General features: G+C 40.7%; 4 protein-coding genes across 6 annotated transcripts; 3 read left to right on the forward strand and 1 right to left on the reverse strand.

Moving 5' to 3' along the window:
- Positions 1-12: 12 nt before the first annotated feature.
- Positions 13-705, forward strand: LOC134184630 (oxidoreductase-like domain-containing protein 1). Of its 2 annotated transcripts, none has more exons than XM_062652368.1 (3): positions 13-124; positions 183-273; positions 331-705. In XM_062652368.1, the coding sequence occupies exons 1-3, from the start codon at positions 89-91 to the stop codon at positions 525-527; spliced, it is 324 nt and encodes a 107-aa protein (XP_062508352.1). In that variant the 5' UTR covers positions 13-88; the 3' UTR covers positions 528-705. The 2 variants fall into 2 exon arrangements, with proteins under 2 accessions (XP_062508352.1, XP_062508353.1); XM_062652369.1 differs by having other exon boundaries at positions 346-705.
- A 3,881-nt stretch (positions 706-4,586) lies between these two features.
- Positions 4,587-8,794, reverse strand: LOC134184969 (josephin-2-like). Its single transcript, XM_062652748.1, has 2 exons — positions 8,433-8,794; positions 4,587-5,358 (listed from the first exon to the last, which is right to left on the reverse strand). Exons 1-2 carry the CDS (start codon positions 8,729-8,731, stop codon positions 5,049-5,051), a joined length of 609 nt encoding a protein of 202 aa, XP_062508732.1. The 5' UTR covers positions 8,732-8,794; the 3' UTR covers positions 4,587-5,048.
- A 32-nt stretch (positions 8,795-8,826) lies between these two features.
- On the forward strand, positions 8,827-9,989 carry LOC134184970 (uncharacterized). 2 transcript variants are annotated; one of them, XM_062652749.1, is made up of 2 exons: positions 8,827-9,264; positions 9,318-9,989. In XM_062652749.1, exons 1-2 carry the CDS (start codon positions 9,248-9,250, stop codon positions 9,898-9,900), a joined length of 600 nt encoding a protein of 199 aa, XP_062508733.1. In that variant the 5' UTR covers positions 8,827-9,247; the 3' UTR covers positions 9,901-9,989. The 2 variants fall into 2 exon arrangements, with proteins under 2 accessions (XP_062508733.1, XP_062508734.1); XM_062652750.1 differs by having other exon boundaries at positions 9,321-9,989.
- A 500-nt stretch (positions 9,990-10,489) lies between these two features.
- On the forward strand, positions 10,490-11,467 carry LOC134184753 (uncharacterized). Its single transcript, XM_062652497.1, has one exon. It carries the CDS (start codon positions 10,490-10,492, stop codon positions 11,465-11,467), a length of 978 nt encoding a protein of 325 aa, XP_062508481.1.
- Positions 11,468-20,478: the final 9,011 nt, after the last annotated feature.

Below are 20,478 nucleotides of genomic sequence, written 5' to 3' on the forward strand. Positions count from 1 at the left end.
GTTAGGTGAAACCCGGATATTTAAACTGGTCACCACGGGGGACGTGAGACTTTGCCAGCTTGATGATGTTGGGTAGCTACTACTCATTATGCGCAGAATTATTTGTTTCGTAACTCGAATAGCGGTGAGGAAATATTCGTCACTCAATTCCGTGTCACTGAATCTGAATTATTCTAATCTAGATGCGTGGTAGGATTACGAACAGGACTACGTTTTTGTTTCAATACGTTGCTCAGACTCAAATGCTTGGAAGCTATTGTACAGTTAGCAATGGTTAGATATCTAGAGGGTTAATTGCGACCTGAAGTCCATCCAGCATGTGTGATGTAGACGTGTGCTTGACAGAACCACCTGTACCTTGCTGTATGAGTGGATGTGCAAATTGTGTTTGGATTCAGCATGCTGAGAATCTTATCAAAACACAACGAGATGGTGAGAAGACTGTTCGACAAAGCATTGACAACATACAGGATGAGAACTTGAAGGCTTTTGTTAAGCTGGAGCTAAAGTTGAAACGTCTTTTATGAAAGTTGCAGTTTTAGATTTATTCAATTGTACACAAATATCAAACAGGATAACATGCAGGGTAGGTGCAGGATGGACAGACTGGAGTAGTATATTGTGTCTGTATATATAATCTCTTATTGTGATTTCTAGACTTTTGTTTGAATGCTTGAATATATGGTATCTGTCATGCAAATACAAGCTCCATGGGAATTCAATTCTTGGGGTGCTTCAATTCAAACTTTTTGGCAACTTAGTCAGAGGTTTTCTTGTAAGGGGCATGCAGCTTCAAAAAATTGTCAGACATTTTCTCTAATCCAAACGTTCGAAAGTAAATTTCTTGTTAGTCTCTCTTGTTGTGTTTTATGTTCATGTATCTTATCAGATGTAAACAGGGTCCCTGGTAGACCAGCAGACTATGCTGAAAGGTGTTTCCCTGCATAAATGTGTGTGTGTGTGTGTGTGTGTGTGTGTGTGTGTGTGTGTGTGTGTGTGTGTGTGTGTGTGTGTGTGTGTATGTGTGTGTGTGTGTGTGTGTGTGTGTGTGTGTGTGTGTGTGTGTGTGTGTGTGTGTGTGTCATCGTCGTCGTCATCATCATCATCATCATCATCATCATCATCATCATCAACATCATCATCATCAAGTGGGGGATGGGGTAGAGGCCTGTTTAGATTAAAACGTCTGGCATTGGATATTCCAGTTTGGGCCTACACTGCAGCCTAAGCCCATCTCTACGACATATCTATACGGCACTACACACCGAGCTGTGTGTCAATATCCACATACTCGGTTGTTCGCACTGACTGTTTCCTGGAGCAACAGGCATGCTTAGACGGCTAGTCTTATTATCCTTTGCATGTTGGTAAGCTCTAATAGAGCCTGTCACGATGCAAGTCTGAAGGTACCCTATTTGGGAGTGATTTGAAGAGCTGTTTTTGAACATTAAGAAGCAGCAGCTCTTACAATTCTGTGGTGGAGGCTCTTTGGCAATTATCAAGTGTCTTTGCAGAGTGAACTCATTAAGTAGCCAAGCCATTGGTATTTAATATCAACATTTTGTATAATATTGTTGTGTTGTGGTTCAAGTTACTGTTTGGCAAGTGTGCTATTTGTGAATTATTGAGAACTTTGAAAGTCTAATTAGTGATTCAGTGTTGTTAAACATATGTCAGACATCTGTTCAAATTGAAAGGGTGGGAGGATGGTCACAGCCAATCTGATCATTGTTGGATTAAAGAAAATGTCAAGTAATTGGAGAAGCTTTGTATAAAGACTCTTACTTAATAAAACTTTCACTCTGTCTTCATCGTGACATGTTGGGCTTGAATTACGTTATTGGCTACTACAAGACTACAAGAAGGCATGCCGGTAAGTACAGTAATTGACAGTAAGTAAGACCAAGGCTCAAACATATTGATACATATGTTTGAATAAGGATTGAGTTAATCTGGTTGTTACTACCCACAGCAGCACACTGAGTTGAATCGCTAGTCGAATATAATGAATGACACAGATCTAGTGAGTTCGAACCTATGCGACCAGGTCTGGAGACAGGATTGCCACTTCTTATAGAAAACATGCTTACTTGTGCATGGCATGCAAGCAGAAAATCTCAGAACACAAAACCTGGCATATAATTACTATTTAGGATTTTTTTCTAGAAGCTGCCACTTTACTGGTGTGCATACTGAGTTTGATAATTAGGCTAGTACTGTACACATGACATTCAATATTGTGAGATATGGACATTTGCCACATTGCAGTCACTGCTACACAAATTTATAAATTAAGTATCAGTCATCAAATTTGATTAGTTAACTAAGGAATTTATCTCACCTATACCAATGGTTCAACAGCAATCAGAGTACAAAAGAAGAAACACTGCCGGGGGCCCTCTATCCTTCATAGGTGCAACATCATATCTAACAGTTTGTCTATAATCTGTAGCCATATCAAGGTTGGTCCATAACATAAGCAACTAATTATATGGACTGATGATTGAGACCACATCCACTTTGGCAGGGTTTCCTCCATAGGGGATCAAAGGTGAAGTGCCTCATTAATTGATGTTCTGAAACTGGCCTTTATTTTACCTCAATAATTTTATTGTTAGATCCTCTCTATGCTGTGGCTGGGAGTCACAGGCAAGGGTATACAGAGCATGTTGTCACTCAATCATTCTCACCTAGCTTGCAGCCTACAGTGTAAATGTTGACACAGTGTAAATGTTGACACAGTGTAACCTGCCTCATTGTGCTCTTTTTGGGCACAAACATAACTCGGGGTTGTCATTTCCATGGTGATGGAGCAAATTTGTCCAAATCCCAGTCATAAAATGTGGTGCCAGACAAAAGAGAATTATATAATAGTTATCATGCAGTTAGACAACAAGATTTTCAGAGCTTGACAGTTCTATTGAGAAAAGTCATGCACCTAATGGATTCTATTCACAGAAGACAGTTGATAACATACTCATTCAACGAAACTCTGATGTCATGTACCATCAGGGTATTCAATTAAATTAAGTCTGCATGTGGAAGACTTTGCACTTGCAACTGCAATTGAGGTAGCACTACATGCTGCTTTACTGTGACAGTCTTGCTCCACACTTTGTAATGGCAGTGTGGTTTCAATTTTCACACAGGTATGTCAAAGACACAGTCTGCCATGATCAAATTGCCTCTGATACCAACAGAAGCACATTATTATTGTTTGAGGGACTGATGAAGATCATTTCTCCAGTGTGTAGCGCATATATGTATTCGGTTATCCTGTATTCTCCACCAACTGTTGATTATGAATGTATGTGTTAAATTTTTATTATATTTGATATCAATGATTTGGAAATATTAATAGTAAAGTTGTGGTCACAAAGTGCCCCTTGACAATTTGGCCCCATTATCAAATTTGACTGGTAAACTGATAAGTGTTATGGTCAACTTGATAAAATAGATGCGAAGTGGAAAGAATGGATGTACGAAGGCTTGGAATCCATTATTCTGCCAGCCATCATCCCGTTTTCATTATCAGGTTTGAAACCAGCAGAACTATTGGATTAGAGCAACGGGATATACAGTATGCTATGTCATTACATGCAGACTGATGACTATACTGAACAACTCAAGCCACAACTGTTAAGTTACAGAAGTAAGGTGAAACAAGGTAGCAGAGAGAGCTGGAAAACCTCCTCTCAAACATAGGTTTTATACATAATTCGTGATACATACATTTATGCACTGGGACAGGATACTGTTATACTTTTATGTGTACACATAATGCATATTGACTTATGTATTACAGTAATACATCAGTGTTTGCAATTTTAGAAGCTACACGGTTTGAGGTGGAGACCACATAATGAATTGGAATGTCTTATACCATGTTCACACTAGAGACTTCAGAATCATGCCAGGTACAGTAGAAAGTGATCTAGGTGGCCAAGTTCATTAAAACAAGGCCTTTATCAAGTAATTTGAGTAGAGTAAAGTAATAACAATCTTGAAGAAATTTATCTGACCCAGCTCAGTTCTGAAGTTGCTAGTGTGAACGTGGTATGAGTGTATCAGTATTATCAATGTATTAGCCCACCACTGACTTGTCACATTTGCATTTGGTATGAAGTTTGCCGGAGTTTTTATTACTTCACAACTGCTTGCATTGACAGAATCTGAGATCATTACAGTCATGTATGAACCATCATCTTAATAGAAAGGTCTGCGTTCAAGTGGAAGCAGCAGCACAATATGTGCAGGAAATAGGAAAAATCAGTCCGTGAAGGTATCGATTGTCTTTTACCACTTTAGGAAGCTTTTCAAAATTTTAGAAATCCCTCTGACACTGGGTGTTCTTGCAGGGTTATGTGAGTCTTGCTTTCATGTTTGAGAGAGCAGAAGGTCAACCTTACTACCAGTATGGCACAAGATAGACTGAACAGCTTAGCACCTTTGTCCATGAAGACCTTGCTAGCTCGCTTAGTCCTTGAAGAAATGTAGAAATGATAGCAAAAACAGGTGAGGTAACCGTAACCTTAATAATTTACCAATTATTACTTTGGCTCAAACAAGTAATCACAAAGTGCTATCATCAAATCATTCTTGAGTATGGAAACAATAGCTTAATTAATAAAGTATCATACACATGCAATTACCACAAAAAGACCAGTAGACAATGAAATGTTTTACCTGTGTAATGTGTTCTACGAACAATCCGGTGCCTGGCTAACTGATAATGCATTACAATATGTTATACTGTAATACAATGATGGTTAATTGCAAAGTACCTTCTGTGTCATTTAGATGATTATAGTTAAATTCAATGAATACATATACCATATGGAAAAGCTTGCTTACAAACCTCAACCTCCTACACGGCATCGTCATTACTATAACTCCATTTGTACACTATCCTGTGGCAGGGATTATATCCTGTACTCTGATCCTGTGCCATGTGAAAGCAGCAACTCGTTCCATTCTTTATGTATCCGCATAATAGGTGCAACAAAGATGCAGTGATCCAGTACATTACAGTGGTACATATACTGCTGCTATGTGCTTTCCTCATTACGTAACCAAGAACTTGAAGTATGAGCTTCATTGCTAATAACAACCAAAAGGTGATGGTCATTGTCTTCTAGTTCTCTTTGAATAAAACTTTTCACAGCATCTTCTTTGCCAATAACTATGGGATCTGGCATACCTGAATCCAGATGGTAATATATACCATTTAGTTTCCTTAAAGCTGTCCAGTGGAGAGATTTCCTGCCAAGCATAAGCAACTTTGAAAGTCGAAGTCCTCGAACTGGTCGGTTCAATATAAAGCCGTAAATGTTTTCAAACTGAAGAATTTCCACTGACCTGTAACCAAATTCACTTCAATAAATCGCAATCCAAATGCAATAATCTACAAGATACTAGTATTACATAATCTAGTAATGGAAGCTGTGTTTTCATTCTCTTCCACAGCTATGAGAGTTGTGAAGAAACTAGTAGTGACTTTATGTGAAGCATTATGAATTTGGATGCCATTTTGCCTTCAAGGACACTATCTATCTAAAATCATACAAAGAGACTGTTGTTTTACATGACCACAAATTTCACATCAGATCGAGCTAAAAAATTTCAAATGGCAAGGATCAAGACACAAGGGAAACATAAATAGCATAACTTAAAGCCGTGGTCACACTATATTCACATTAGCCTTACATTTCCATTGACATTACCATACCCTAATACTATATCAATGTGCAGTCACACCTAGCATATTCATTCGTGTTAGATTTCACAATGCTGTAACACCGTCAGATAAAACTCTCCTCTATGCTGTCTTCTTATTGCTTCAGAGCGAACAGGCTGTGTTTGTTACTGGCAATAACGTTGGTAGTTTTCGGAAAAGCCATAGTTTTGCCCAGAAGGTAAAGCGTCGCTGCTGTATGTCTGCTATAGCCTGAGATCTACGCAGCCTCTACATATCCCCTGCACTGTTGAGAAAACTATTGAAGCTTAGGTTGGAACGTCAACTCTTGTGTGCTCTACAAAAGACTGGATTTGGGAGTCGGAGGTCACATATCTTGGCAAGTTGGTAGGATGTATCCCAATGGAAAAACAGTCAATACATTGGCTACTTCAGAAAAAAATGCCAAAGAGCATTTTCTACACAGTTGTACAGCAACTTTCTTTGAAGAAACGATACTGCAGTGCATGCAGGTATTCCAGTAGACAAACAAATAGCTACTCTTTTGTATTGGCTCGCCCACTCTGTTTCTTTCACATCCAGTGCTGGTCCCTTTTGTGTTAGAAAGTCTATGGCTGTAGCAATCATTCACAATGGCATCTATGTCCTGCATAGACACATGGTTCCTTCAGCAATTCTGGTCCCTACAGGTTCAGAACTTAATCAAGTGTATGTGATTTTGAAGTTTTACGTGGATGGAACACACACACACACACACACACACACACACACACACACACACACACACACACACACACACACACACACACACACACACACACACACACACACCAACTACAACAACAACAACAACAACAACAAATGGTTTAGATAGTTTAGAAGCTGCCTTACTCGTCTTGTGTAACCCAACCCTCTCTTGCTGTCATACTTCAAAGCAGGAACGAGTCTTGCAAACTTCCTGTGTTGCTGCTTCACTGATAATTGGTTAACAAAATAGTGAATTTGGTTGAATAATTAAATCATTCACTAAAGGCCAGATTGGTTTCCCACTCAGTGCAGTCCTAGCTCAATATCTTCTAGCTGGGGCATTTGTCAACATTGGTGATTCTTGTCGCAGATGAAAAGAATTCTCACGATCAAGTCCTTTCTGTTTGTGAAACCTGCATGTCTATGGCAGCTAAGATGACCACATACAGGAGTCCCGATTCAGCAGGTTTCCACCTCAGCTACAATAATGTCCAACAAAGCAGTGTGTAACCAGCACAGAGACTGGATGCATAGACAATGTTGTTAGATGTCAAAAGCAACTGCAAACAGCACTGATGAAGAAAACTATTCGATCATTTCTTAAAATCAAATCCGGTATATAGTTAACCCATTACTGGTGAAGCGGCAACACAACAACATATCGAATGAAGTTCACTGAACCTTTCCTCACCCAAAGGACAGCTGGAGAGGGCTTGGTTATGCAAGACTACACTGCCTTACTACAGCCAAAGCCTAAAATTGGGTTTCTGCACTAGCAATCTTCTGGAGCCGGGTAAGGTATCTCGTAGCCTCGAATTTCCAGACCAGAGAGCGCGCGAACTCTAGTCTGGACCAAGTCGATACTAAAATGATTTCGGAAGTATTTATCAATAGCGATGCTAAATGGTGTCTAACAGCATAGGATTGTTTTACCTAGATCAACATATAATTTGTAAATGCCATGAGATCTCACGAACAAAGAAGAGACGTCTGCCGTGTTTGCGGCGATATCTTGGTGAACGGCATGAGACCGCTAGCTAGTCTAACCGCTTGACTAGCGAGACTACCGCTCGACCAGTTGTCAAAGGTGATGGTCTGGCGACGCTGCTGTGCATGTCCTGTCACCGCAAGCTTGAAAATATCGAAGAACTGAAGCTGAAACTAAAACCAAGATGTGTGCAGTCATTGTTTTGGCGTGCACTTAGCCGCCCACGAGGATTTCACACACGTGCAATCAGTGCTAATTATTGCTAAGCCAATCAGAATTTACAACCGAGATTTGGGTTGTAGGAGCTGATTGGCTTAGAAGGGCTATTTCCGAAATCATTTTAGTATCAACTTGGTCCAGACTAGAGTTCGCGCTCTCTCTGGTCTGGAAATTCGAGGCTAGGTATCTCAAAGAAGAACCACCTGAAATGCCAACTGTAGTCACTATAGTGTGAGCAACATACACCCCACCCAGCACCACAGCATCTAATGGACTTGTCATAGTAAAATATAAGAGACCTTGCTACCACAATCACAGACCAGGTACAGTACTCATATACTCCTAAGTTGGGAGAGGCAATTGTGTGTGAATTCCTTGCCCAAGAGAATTACGACGTACTGCTCACTATGACTTTGAACTTGTGAGCCAAAAATCCCACACACATTAAAAAATTAATTAAACACCTGTGGTTACATGCATAGCAATAACCTAACTAAATCCTAGCTGCATGTACCTGCTCCAGAGATTCCAATAAATGTAATGAAAATATTGCCACAACAACCAGGGCCTCCGTCAATAATTAGATGCAAGCAAGCCTGTAGCCAATATTCTACAATATAGAAGTGTTTAGCCCGTACCAAATGGGAAAAAAAACATTCAGTGCCAGTTCACCCAAAAGAAACTAGGTCTCTCTTCCATCATTGAAAGATTTTTATATACAAACCAAAGGCAACTCAAAAGAAACACACCCAAGCATACTATGGTACAGTAAGGTTTCCTTACTTTCTTCTGTCAAACCAAATTGCTGTTAACTTCTTCTGCTGAAGGGCACACATGAGAACGTTGACGTCGTAGTTTCCGAAGCCCAATGAATTGCGGTGCGGGTTCACACTAAAACTTTGTCTGGTAGACCTTGGTGACAAACTCTCACAAATGGAGTCTAGATCCGATTTCGAGAAAGCCTCGGAATCTTGAAGCAAGTTGTTAAGAGCGTGTAAAGCACAAAGAAGCCACTTTTGCTTTTCCAAATAAACAGTAGGGTGAGAAACGGAAAAGTCACGTTCGTCTATAGGGTATTCCATACTAGACTACTACAGCAGTGTCACAGGACACAGTCAACCCCTGGACAAAGTATCCAGGGGATTGTCTAGATTATCCGGGGGATAGTCAAGTTTATCCGGGGGATAGTCAAGTTTATCCGGGGGATAGTCAAGTTTATCCGGGGGATAGTCAAGTTTATCCGGGGGATAGTCAAGTTTATCCGGGGGATAGTCAAGTTTATCCGGGGGATAGTCCAGATTTTGGTAAGGTAGCCTCGGAGCCGTGAGGGGTGAGTCGCGAAAAGGTGGGTAGATCGCGGAAAGGCGGGTAGATCGCGGAAAGGCGGGTAGATCGCGGAAAGGCGGGTAGATCGCGGAAAGGCGGGTACATCGCGGATGCATCGGTGAGAGCTAGAGGGCGGGAAAGCTCTTTTGCACGTGAGGGGGCGTGGAAAGGGCGGGTTGGAGAAAAAGCTCATTGAAATCAAGCCGATATCCGGGTTAGCGTTGCTACCAGCTACTAGCTATTGTACACCTAGATTGGGTTGTGGACGGAATATGTGGACATCTTCAAGGTTTGAACTAGTTTCGCGGAGCTTTTCGTATTAGAAATTTTATCTTATCACAGAAGGTCTTTGCCTGCTATTGGCCGACGCTTGGACCGAAGCTCTGTGTCTGAATCTCTGGCGCAGTCAGAACCAAGCACCACTACTGACTTTGCTACGCAGGACATAGTTGCTATAGACAAAATGAGAGGTGGAAATGGTTTCTCTGGCAGACAGAGACCAGTGAGCGTATCACCTTTGAATGAGTTCAGTTCCAGTAGGATACGTCATTTGGAAAGCCGAATAAACGCTAATGAGCAAGCTTATCGTGGATTTCTAGAAGAACTGGTTCGTATCCAGGATGAACTCAGAGCAAATGTAAGAAGAAACGACGAACGGTGGAAAGAAGAGAGAAAGGACAGATATCAATTGCGTGAAGGATTGCAAACGACTGCCGAACAACTCAGTGAACTTTTGAAGAGAGTTAACAAGGCAGAGGATAGAGCTGACGTGGAAAAGAGGGAATTCAGGTCAGTTGCACGTCATCTAGAAAAAGTCGACCTGATGAGAGTGGGGAAGCAGGCTGAGAAGGTAACTGTAGCAAACCAAGAGCAGCAGATGATATGGAATGACAGGTACCTCAATGGAATTTGTATGTGCATCTAAACAGTGAAACACCTTGAGGTTGCATGCTGGTTAATTACAGGTGGTGTGTTCAATTAATTAATGTTGATTTCATGAGTAACAGTGGTATATCATTGCATGCACTCTCTTAGCTTTAAAATTCTCTCTTTCTTTGTTCAGGGCTAAACTACCAATAGGTTTTATAGATAACTAAATTTAGACTCAGACTGTGGTTGTTCAGGGACAACAACTATAAACATCCAGAATGATACAGTGCATGGTGTAGTCAGTGCTTTCAAGAAGAAGTGGCATATGGCATCAGTCAGAGGCATCATAGGTACCGTATTTCTAGCCTCACGAGCCAAACTTTCCTTTATAATCATTGCACGACCTCACGTGCTGTTCGATTTCTCGCACGTGAGAGGAGGTGCTTGAGCTGGAACTGATGTCTCAAATTGTGAGTGCTTTCACACACAGGGTTAACTTGGGTTAAATCGGGTTAAGTTTGGGTTAGACTCCAATTACCCCAGTTGTGTGAACGAGAGTTTATTAAACCATAGATACTAGAGCGGGGGAAAGGGATTGGCAACGCCCACTTACTTCAGAGATTATGCGCGTTACACGTGATGTCATGACGGCATATATGGTGGCTGTCCCTTGCAATGATTCTGAGGTCCTACGCGACACTGTGGCAGTTGTGTTGACTAAGGTAGACGATTCCCTGAGTGAAAGAAGGAGTGTTTCAGTTTTAGCAGATTCGCTACTTGTCTGGAGTGCTCAGAACAGGCAAGCATTCGAGAGCTTCGCTAAGTCACTGTTGCGGTTGCTTCTTCCGTGTTTGAAGGACGTGGGAAAGAAGCCCAGCAGATCGTGGAAGGAGAGAATTTGGCGCAACTTCCATGTGGTTTGTGTCTCCAGTGACTTGACGACACTGTGGAAGTCGCAACCAACTGAGGTGTGTTCTGGTGATTCGATGCATTGTCAAATGTTGGTCACTGCTATCATGGAGCACCTCATAAAAGTCCATTACCCTGTTGAGGTTACGTCGTTGACTCATCAGTCTGAGCAATTGGCCACGTCAACAGAGGAGCAAAAGGTGATACGATACATGGCAGGTTACATTCCCGTGTCACTAAGAAAGAAGCTAGAACGATCTTCCCATCACCAAAAAGAGGAATTTATTCTGTGCCTCTGGGGGATGTGTGAGGATGAGACAGATTGTGAAGATTTCCTCGCCTACACTAGACACTGGGTGGATCGAGTAAACCGTGGAGGTCTGTTTATAGTCAGTGATCTGTCCTATCTCCTGTTTGAGCAGCTTGAACTCAATGTTCGTAAGCTGTACAATTTGTCAGAGCTTGACACTTCATCGTCGTTATGTTCCCGTGATGAAGTCAGAGAGGCAGTTGTGGGATCAGATGACGTTCAGTTCTATTGGTCCCAGTTGTCTTCAGATCTTGATGATGATGGTAGTCATCAGCTACTTAGAATGATTGTAGACTTATGGATTACAATACGTGGATTTTCATTCGTGAGATCATTTATGGAACAGTACAAACAAGCTCATGCAGTAGGTATTCTAAAGCTAAGCCTCTTCGTAAAACTTTGAAATCTTAGGTACTTTGTTGCTGAAATCTCACAGTGCCCTTAGAACAATGCTTTGCACATAGCCTTGACCGCTTATGCAATGGAGTGTTCTCTTTGTCTACAGCCAGATCACCTGGTCTTCTTCTCGAAAATCTTCCAGTGTTTCCATGGACAGGAGCAAGGACCATTGAGCTCATTACTCGAATAGAAGATGTGTTGTACTCAAACTGCTCTACTTTTGGGTTGTCATTGGTTCCTCTCTGCTGACGTTGTTTGCCAAAAAATTGTTCAATTATATCTTGGCAACAGATTCGATTGGATAGCAGGCTGTTCACTTCTGGAATGCTCAGTAAATACTGTCCCATTTCACAGAATGATTTCACTAAATATTGCACAGGATATTCTACATAATCAAGTAATTTGACAACTGAAGGTTTTACCAGTTATCTTGATCCCTTCTAGAGTCTCTCTACTCAACAGCATGGTCTTTTTTACAGAGGCAGACAAATCCTCTCTTTCTGCTACACTGCTCTCCCATTTGTCCAGGTACGAAAGAAATTCATTTTGCAACCACTGTGAAAACAAGACTCTGTATTTGAGTTGTACTCTATTTATTAACAATCTATATATAATGTATTATATATATATATATATATATATATATATAAAAATACATATAGTTTATTCAAATATAAATAATAGCTACCCCTCCACTATATATATATGTTTGTGTGTATATATTATATTAAATAAAATACAAAAGTAAAATATATGTATGTATATATATTATATTAAATAAAATATACAAGTAAAAAATGTATATTGTCATGTGTTTTATATGTATGTATAGCTTGTATAGTAAGTGAAGTCACTTTAGTTTACCATATCATCAATAAGTGCCATAAATATTACCTTGAAACGAAAATCATTGACAGATTGATAAGGCATTCTGAAGGGCTTCAATCTTTTGTAACATTCAGAATAATTGGTAACATTCAGGCAGTCAAAGAATCGATCCATCATTTGACAAAATGTTGCTGTTCCCGAAAAAGAATTTCCACCGATCTCCAGCAGAGCATGACACACTGACTCACTCAGTACCTGTAGACACACATAAACATGTGTATGATACATCCAGTATATTCCTGTCCAGAGGAAAGAGGTAAAAGCAGTCGCAATGATTTCTACTGTAGCAAGGAGACGTACATACATTCTTACCTGAACTGCTAAGTCAACTCTCATTTTAGAAAACGAGGATAACTTGAGGTGCTCAAACTTCAGCTTAGGGACAAGACTCAACCCTGCAGCACATCTCTGTGCTCCAGAATCTTGGTAGTACAGTCGTCGAAGATGATTCCAACTTATATCTTTACCACAATTCTAAACACAAACACTGATAGCAGAGGTGCAATATTTGTCATACAATATGCTGTAACCAACCCAGAGACTTTGCTTAGGGCTAGCCCAACAGTTTCGTGTCGTCTTCATCAAATGGGGAGCATCAGACACAAACCAGAGAAATGTGCGGTCACGATCACAGCTGAAAGGGTTTCTAGTTCTATAAGCTAGCTGCTCCTGAGCCTCAGAAGAATTCTTTGTTGAATGAATACGAAAGAAGCTACGATTACTACTAGCTCCATCACAGATTATTGCCAGCACCTTACATCCAAGTAGTTCCAGTCATTGAATGGCTTCCCAAACAATAGGATATAAGGTATCACCAGAAAGAGTCTTGCAAGGAAACTGTACATATGGAAATCTCAAGGATGTAAATATTCCTCTCACCATTAGCATGAGCATTGAATTTGCAAGAGCTGGCAATGATTTCTTGGTTGCCAATAACTGTTCAAATTTCATCAGATGATTGTTGATATCACAAACATTGATGAAACCTTTCAGCAGTCCTGTTGTTTTGTTGAACACCAAATCTTCCTTAATGTGCATCTCATCGAAAATCAACACAATGTGCTTTTGCCAGTCAGCAGCACCATCAAAACTGGCATCTTGAATAAGCCTCTCATATATGCTGTTACAAAATCCAGAGGACACGTTACAGGTGTGGGTGTAATCTCTGTGTTCGTTTGGATGGAAGTGTGACCAGACCAGAATTATAAAGTGTCTCATAGGCAGTGGATGACGTTTGCTTGACAGACAGGCACCATCGGACCATCAATGGATGCCATCTCATCTGCTCTGGATTTTTTAATAATGCAGCTTCCATCTGCTGTTTCCAAAATAGCTGATGGAAAGAGTTCTTGGGAAATTTTGAAGCAATTTCAGATGACCGTTCTTTCATTATCTGTAGAAGGTCATTGTGTGTTTCAGAATCTAGCTCCATACCATTCATCTCTACAGTTGCAACTAAAAGTGACTTCATTCTAGCCATCCTTTGCATGGCTGACTTGACAGAATTTTTGTAAGACTTCAATTTCGTTGCTCTCTCTGGTGTTCTCATATAACGATTGTTTGTTCAAGTTACAACTGCCCTCTTTATTTGCACCAACAGTTTCTTTTCACGATGTTTCATTGCTCTAAGTGTTGCTCTATACTGCCTACATGTTCTACATCGACCGTCCTTGCCACATGCCACCATGTCACAACTGACGTGACAAATGGTTCTTGTAAAACACTTTCCTTTGAACGCGACCTCTTTCTGATCCATAAATGCAATGACTTCATCTCATCCAGATTTCTTGAACTGTCCTTTCCTTTTTTTGTGATAGAGGATGCCAACGTTCATCAGGATTGCCGATGCAAATCTGAGACCTCTCCAAATTATCTATAATGGTTCTAACAGAAGCACCATCGGTGACAACCAGGGGTGATGACAACTGGGTACGACCTCTTTCACTCACTCTTCGTCCACGCATGAAAACAATCCAGGAATGGTCGTCCGAAATCTTCAAAGTAACATCTGCTTCAGCAGGCTGAAATGTCGAGTTGGCAACAATGTGGACAATAACACAGCAAAGAGACTCTGCATTTGTAGAGACAGTGAACCATCCCTTTGGTAAAGCTAATGAACTCATTATGTCATCAAAGTCAAGTGGGCCAGAAGTTTGGGAAGGTCGATTCTCAACAATGGAGACATCCTCACACTATGAGAAAACACAGTGTTCCTGTCACACTTTAGTACATTAATTACAATTACAATCCAGTCTTATACCTCTGTTTGAGTTACACAGGTTATGCTTGGATTCAGAGGTGTTTAAGTATCCTGTAATTAAGCCAATATTAGTCACATTATCTTGGGTACTGTTGATGCCATCAATGGAAAGGCTAGGACAATACCATCAAACCTTGTCAAGGCTAGACTTGCACGATTCGACTTCAAGTTTCTCCCTGGCAGCAGACTTCCTTCTCTCCCTGTTCTTTTTGGAAGTCAGATACATCTTTCGTCCCATCTAACATATTGGAACATATTTCTCCAACGTGGAACCATACTTGCTGTACGCTCTAATACTAATATAGCTATGGTTGCACTTGCACAATACCTGATAGAAATCTTTATTAAATTAGTTCAATTCAATGTCCTCAGCCTCTCAAGTACCCATTTCCACTCTTGAAAGGTACCCAGAACAGAATTTGGAACCTATTACTACTTGTGAACTATCAAGGTTGCGCTGAAGGTACACAAAGTGCAGAGCAGAAAATATGACCTTTTCTCCTTTAGGATACTAGTGTACTGAACTACGTACCTTTCTCAGCGTCTATTATACCTGGTTCCACTGACGTAATACCGCCTGCTTAGTTCATGCACTCTCCCCGGTTATGTGAGCTCGTAGCCCACTGCTAGAGGTACACAACCTAGACGCCGTCAGCTTTTCTCGCCGCCATTTTAGTACCAGAAGAAGACTCATTCATCGTTTCTCTGTGTATTTCTTCCGTCTCCCTAGATTATGATAGGATTGATATGGGTACCTTCACTGGCTTCCTTCACTAGTGAGTGCTCACACGTTTGCCAGTAACTCTGAAAGACCACGAACAATGAGAGATACCAAAGTTGTCCGTTTCATTGCTGTATGAATGGCACTGGGCGAAAACTGACCTGGGCTAGTCTGCTGCAACTTGCTGTAGACGTAAAAGTCCACTTTTTTGCGCACAGAATGGCGTAACGCGCATGAGCATCAAAGGCAACCGCCGACCCGGATCGTTTTGTATTGCATGATGACGTCATCTATTAGGCATTTCCAATCCCTTTCCCCTGCTCTAGTATCTATGATTAAACCAAAGTTAACCCGGGTTAAGACGGGTTAAGTGAGGGCTAACCCTGGCTCCAAGTAGGGTTAAACCGGGTTAGAGTGGAGTTAAGCAAAGACACGCTTAATATATGCAAAAACACACCCTAGAGTCGATCGCACTAATGTACAAATGGCTTCTCCTTCTCCTGTTCTGCTATCAGCGTTACTGCTTTCCTATTCTCAAGCAGAAACTTCAAGCAATTGATGTATTGACTGTACTCTAGGTCTTCTGCATATAATTACCCGTGTTCTACGTGGGAACGCAAGTTGGGTGGAGTAGGGTTATCATAACTCTACCCAAGTTATTCTAACCCAAGTTGCCCCGAGTTAAGCATGTGTGAAAGCACTCTGTGAAATTCCTACCAGTATTGTAAGTGTTGTTCTCTTGGAAAGGTGTCAAACCTATACCGTGACACTTCTAAAGCACGGACAGAGAGCCTTTAACAAATAAACGTTGCCCTCAAATAAACACCGTATTTGGAGCGCTAGCTAAAAAATAAACACCACGGCGTTTAATTGAAGAAATGCGGTATTGTTTGTCATATGCTAATGCATCTATTTTGACATGTCTCTAACAATGTTTTCTATTGTATGTGCTCTGTGGCATTTCCATCTCTATACCTATGAAGAAAGCTAGGCTGGTCTGTCTGTCTGTCTGTCTGTCCATACATACATTTTGAACATTCTAGCTGTTACACATACTGTAATTCAGAAAAATCTACACCTCTAGAGTCAATGCAGAGTACAAGTAAATGATACAACATTATCCCTAAGAGTTCTGAACTTGTGTAAAGTTAGTGTCCAGTGCGCTGTCTGTTTGTCTGTCTGTTTTTCTGTCTGTCTTCTGTTTGTCTGTTTTCTGTCTGTCTTTTGAACATTTGCTTGTTGTGTCTTTTAAAGTTTAAATTCAATAAAGCAATCTGTCTGTCTGTCTGTCTGTCTGCCTGTCTTTTTTGTCAAATATATTCTCAAAATTAAAACTATTGCACGCTAACTCAGTCTGTATGTCTGTCACCCTGATAGCAAGGATGCTATTATTAGTTTGTGCGCCAATTACGAAAAGACTTCAGAAAATGCAGTCTGTGCACCCTTTGGCAAGCCAATTTTTGACACTTGGAGCTTGTCGTATGACACTAGATGTTTGAGAATACCTATGTTTGTCGAGACAGATCGTGTCTGATCACATAGAACAAAACCGTTTTGCAAATTAGCCGCGCAGCAATGAACTGGAACTTCCAGGCCTAATGTGCGTTATACCGTTTGAGGCAAAATCCTGATCTTGTGCTTGTTTCTGCTAACTTTAGGTTACTGTGAAGCTTCCAACACATTAGCTCTTGCAATTAAGTGATAAATACTGCTGTAGAAAGTCTAATTAAGAATTTTAGATTCAAGTTGTGATATCAACAAGATATGAGAGAAAGTGTGCTTTGATCATTGTACCTGAAATGTTGTACTGTAGTACGCTACACTGCATTGACATACTGCAAATAGATAGTTTGCGTAGTATTAGTGAACGTTATTGAGGTTGAAACTATATACATGTATTGTACGTTTACAAAGACAGTCGAATGCGATTCTTGCATTGATCATGACTGCCTATCTACGAATTATTCTGCAGCAAGGGTGAGGCAAAAATGACCCAGTTTTCAGCAACGGTTGCCTAGCTAACAATGACGTAGACTTTTTGGTGTCGCACTCATAATATTGAAAATCAGTTGACTTTGTGAGTGATCGCTATCTGCATTTGTCAATTAAGAATTTGGAGAGAAATCACGGTACATCAATTGTCACACCTGCTTTTATCCTAATACAGCATCGTCGCCAGATGCTTCCTCATGACAGAAATGGTTCTTGGCTGCAGCAGCAAACAGATTAGCCTTTGTTGATATTTTGTTTAATTAAGGAATGACATGCAGCTGCCAGAATACGCACATCTCTTAATGGTAAGTGTGTCACCACAGCAGTTGCTCAAGATTTACTACAAATCGATGGTCTACAGTGTCGTTGTCACTGCCCAATTGATTCCAACACAGCGAAGAAGAAGAAGAAGAAGAAGAAGAAGAAGAAGAAGGAGAAGAAGACGAAAGAGAAGAAGAGGAAGAAGAGGAAGAAGAAGAAGAAGAAGACGAAAGAGAAGAAGAAGAGGAAGAAGAAGAAGAAGAAGGCAACACCTGAATGTTTTTACATGCTAACCATGCAGCAAACACAAGAGCATCTCACATAAATATTGCCATCTGTTCACAGTGACGTTTTAGTGATCAGCTGCTCGTGCGCACATCAGATTCCGACACAGATTATATGGCAGTCAGAGTCAAGGAACTTCATCAGCATGACAAATACTGCTTGATTGCTAGAAGATGTGTGTAAAGCACTTCCCGGGTTGCATTCCTTTACTGTATATAGTCTGGAGGTGTTGAGATCAATTGTAAAGAAGTCTCTTCTATCATCTGGCCTGTCTCTGGGTCAAGCTTTCAGGCAATTTCACGAACAGTTATCTGTTCGTTTATGGCAGTATACCTCAAGACTGATTAGTGACTATCTACCTAATTATTATGACTTAGACTCTTTGTGCTTCTGTCCTTAGGGCGGATATGTGTTATCTGTATTATATACAAATAAAAATATATATATATAATTAGAAGTCGTAGCAGTCACTATGAATAACACAGAGACTATAGATCTCTCTGCATATACAGGATCTATTTGAGCTCCGTTAAATACATCTGATTTCTGCTTTAATTAAGGAAGCTTGTCAAGCAGACCTAAAAGTTTTTAATAGCAAATTGAATGTCTTTTTAATTTTACGTATTGGTTACTATAGCAACATTATTAATTTAAGAAAACTCTGTTTTAGTTAAATTTAGACACTCTGATGCTAGCTAATAAAGACATCACTTTTGTAATCACCACAAAAAAATGCATAGGATAGGCTAGAAGGAAAATGGTTTGCCATGGTGTGCAAGGAAAAGTCTCAATTCTGGACCTGGCCCACAGACTATATTGCTGCTTTAGTGCCACAAATTTTACATGATTAACCTGTGATTCGACGTCTGACATCCGATGGAAAATGAACGGGCTGTCTGATTCTGGTGGAAGCTTCTGCCAACGTTTGTATTGAGCGACGCCATGTATGCATTGTGACATCTGAAAATTTAACTGTAGGTTGCATGAAGTTGCAGACTAGCACATTCTCTATTTTCTTCTCGAGTGAAAAAGGTCAAACTAACAAGTTTTTTCGTCGAGGCACCACACCTGTCTAATATTTCTTGGGCAACGCCAGGTCTCTCTGCTAGTATTTAATAAGTAAAGAATGGTGTCTGTCTGTTTGTTTGAGGTAGGCAGCCAGACGTATGGACAGACTCGCTTAAAACATGTTATCAGAGGTTAATGGTGCCTGCTCACGATTCACCGTGCACATGCAGGCTCATGCACGTAAATTTGAAATCGTGCCACAATTTCAAGTTGTGTCATAACAAAGCAGAACAAGGGAACATGTTAGGGTGAACCACGTTCTATGACATACAGTCTTTATTCCTGGCAGAGAGAGAAATGCGAATCGGGTTCTTGTCTGCCATGGCAGTTTTGCTACTTGTACTTGACATTTCGAGAAAGCTAACGACAAGTGTGTTAGGTTCTTTATCAGCACATTTAACAATTACCATCTTGAGATATCTTGCTGTTGAACAAAAAGCGCTTTCTCGATTGTTTTCTAGTTGCACGTGACTCGGAAATGGGTGGAGCACAGAGCATCACATGATGGCATCCACAACTCGGAGCGTGACAGAAGTCATGTAGAGGTGCTGGACGCTGCTGGTAACACAGATCACACATCTATCTTTACATGATAGCTACAAGAACTGGCTAGAATTGAGGAATAGCCTATCCTTAGCGTCAGATTGATGCACCGGTAGCAGTGTTTCTTCTACAGAAATTCAACAACTGCAAATCAGATGTATGCATTGGTACACTGTTAAGCTAGTCTATAACTTCATCAATGGTAAATGTCTGTCCGGATGCCATTGCTTTGCCATTGCTTTAGTGCGTGCTCTGTGCTGTTACCCTTTTTTGGGTCACGTGCAACAAGGACAAGATTGAGAAATCGCTTTGTCGTTCAACAGCAAGTTATCTTGAACTGGTATAAAATGAATAAATGCACTCGTAAAGGCACGATTTCAAGTTTGTGTGGGTGTGTCTGCATGTGCACGGTAAATCGTGAGCAGGCATCTTTAAATTAGTACAGAGAACAACATAGGATGAGTGATGTTCACTATGGTGACTTGAGGTGCCAACTGTTGCATAGTATTTCTATTTCTTGATGATGCAACTTGCATGTGCTGGCAACATCCCAAAAAAAGAAGTAAAACTGTAGCCGCCTTTTAGAACATTTCTATGTAGGGACTGAAGATTTTCTGCTTGCCTCTTTATGGGCCTGTTGTTTGCCGAGTCTTTCAGTTATGCTGTATTTGTTAGAATCATGGTTTGCATGGTTGTAGCGGGCGGGCGTGTATGCAGAACTCATCGACATTCGATGTGAGGTTGCAAACTCCGTTGAGAGATTGAAGATTTGTGACACTCTAATTAAGCTAGTTGCCAGCATGGGCAGTTAGATGCCAAAGCAGTGTACAGTAATAGTACAGGTACTTCAAAAGGCCAGTTAGTCTGTACAAACTGTGTCAAGCTTAGCACCCCACCCAAATTTGTTGTTCATGACTTTTGCTATACATGGCAATATGACTTAATCGACATTCAGTAATACAGGGCTGCCACTCTTACATATATGTACCAGAATTTT

This window comes from Corticium candelabrum, chromosome 9 (assembly GCF_963422355.1).
Source record: "Corticium candelabrum chromosome 9, ooCorCand1.1, whole genome shotgun sequence".
In the NCBI taxonomy this organism is placed as follows: Eukaryota; Metazoa; Porifera; class Homoscleromorpha; order Homosclerophorida; family Plakinidae; genus Corticium; species Corticium candelabrum.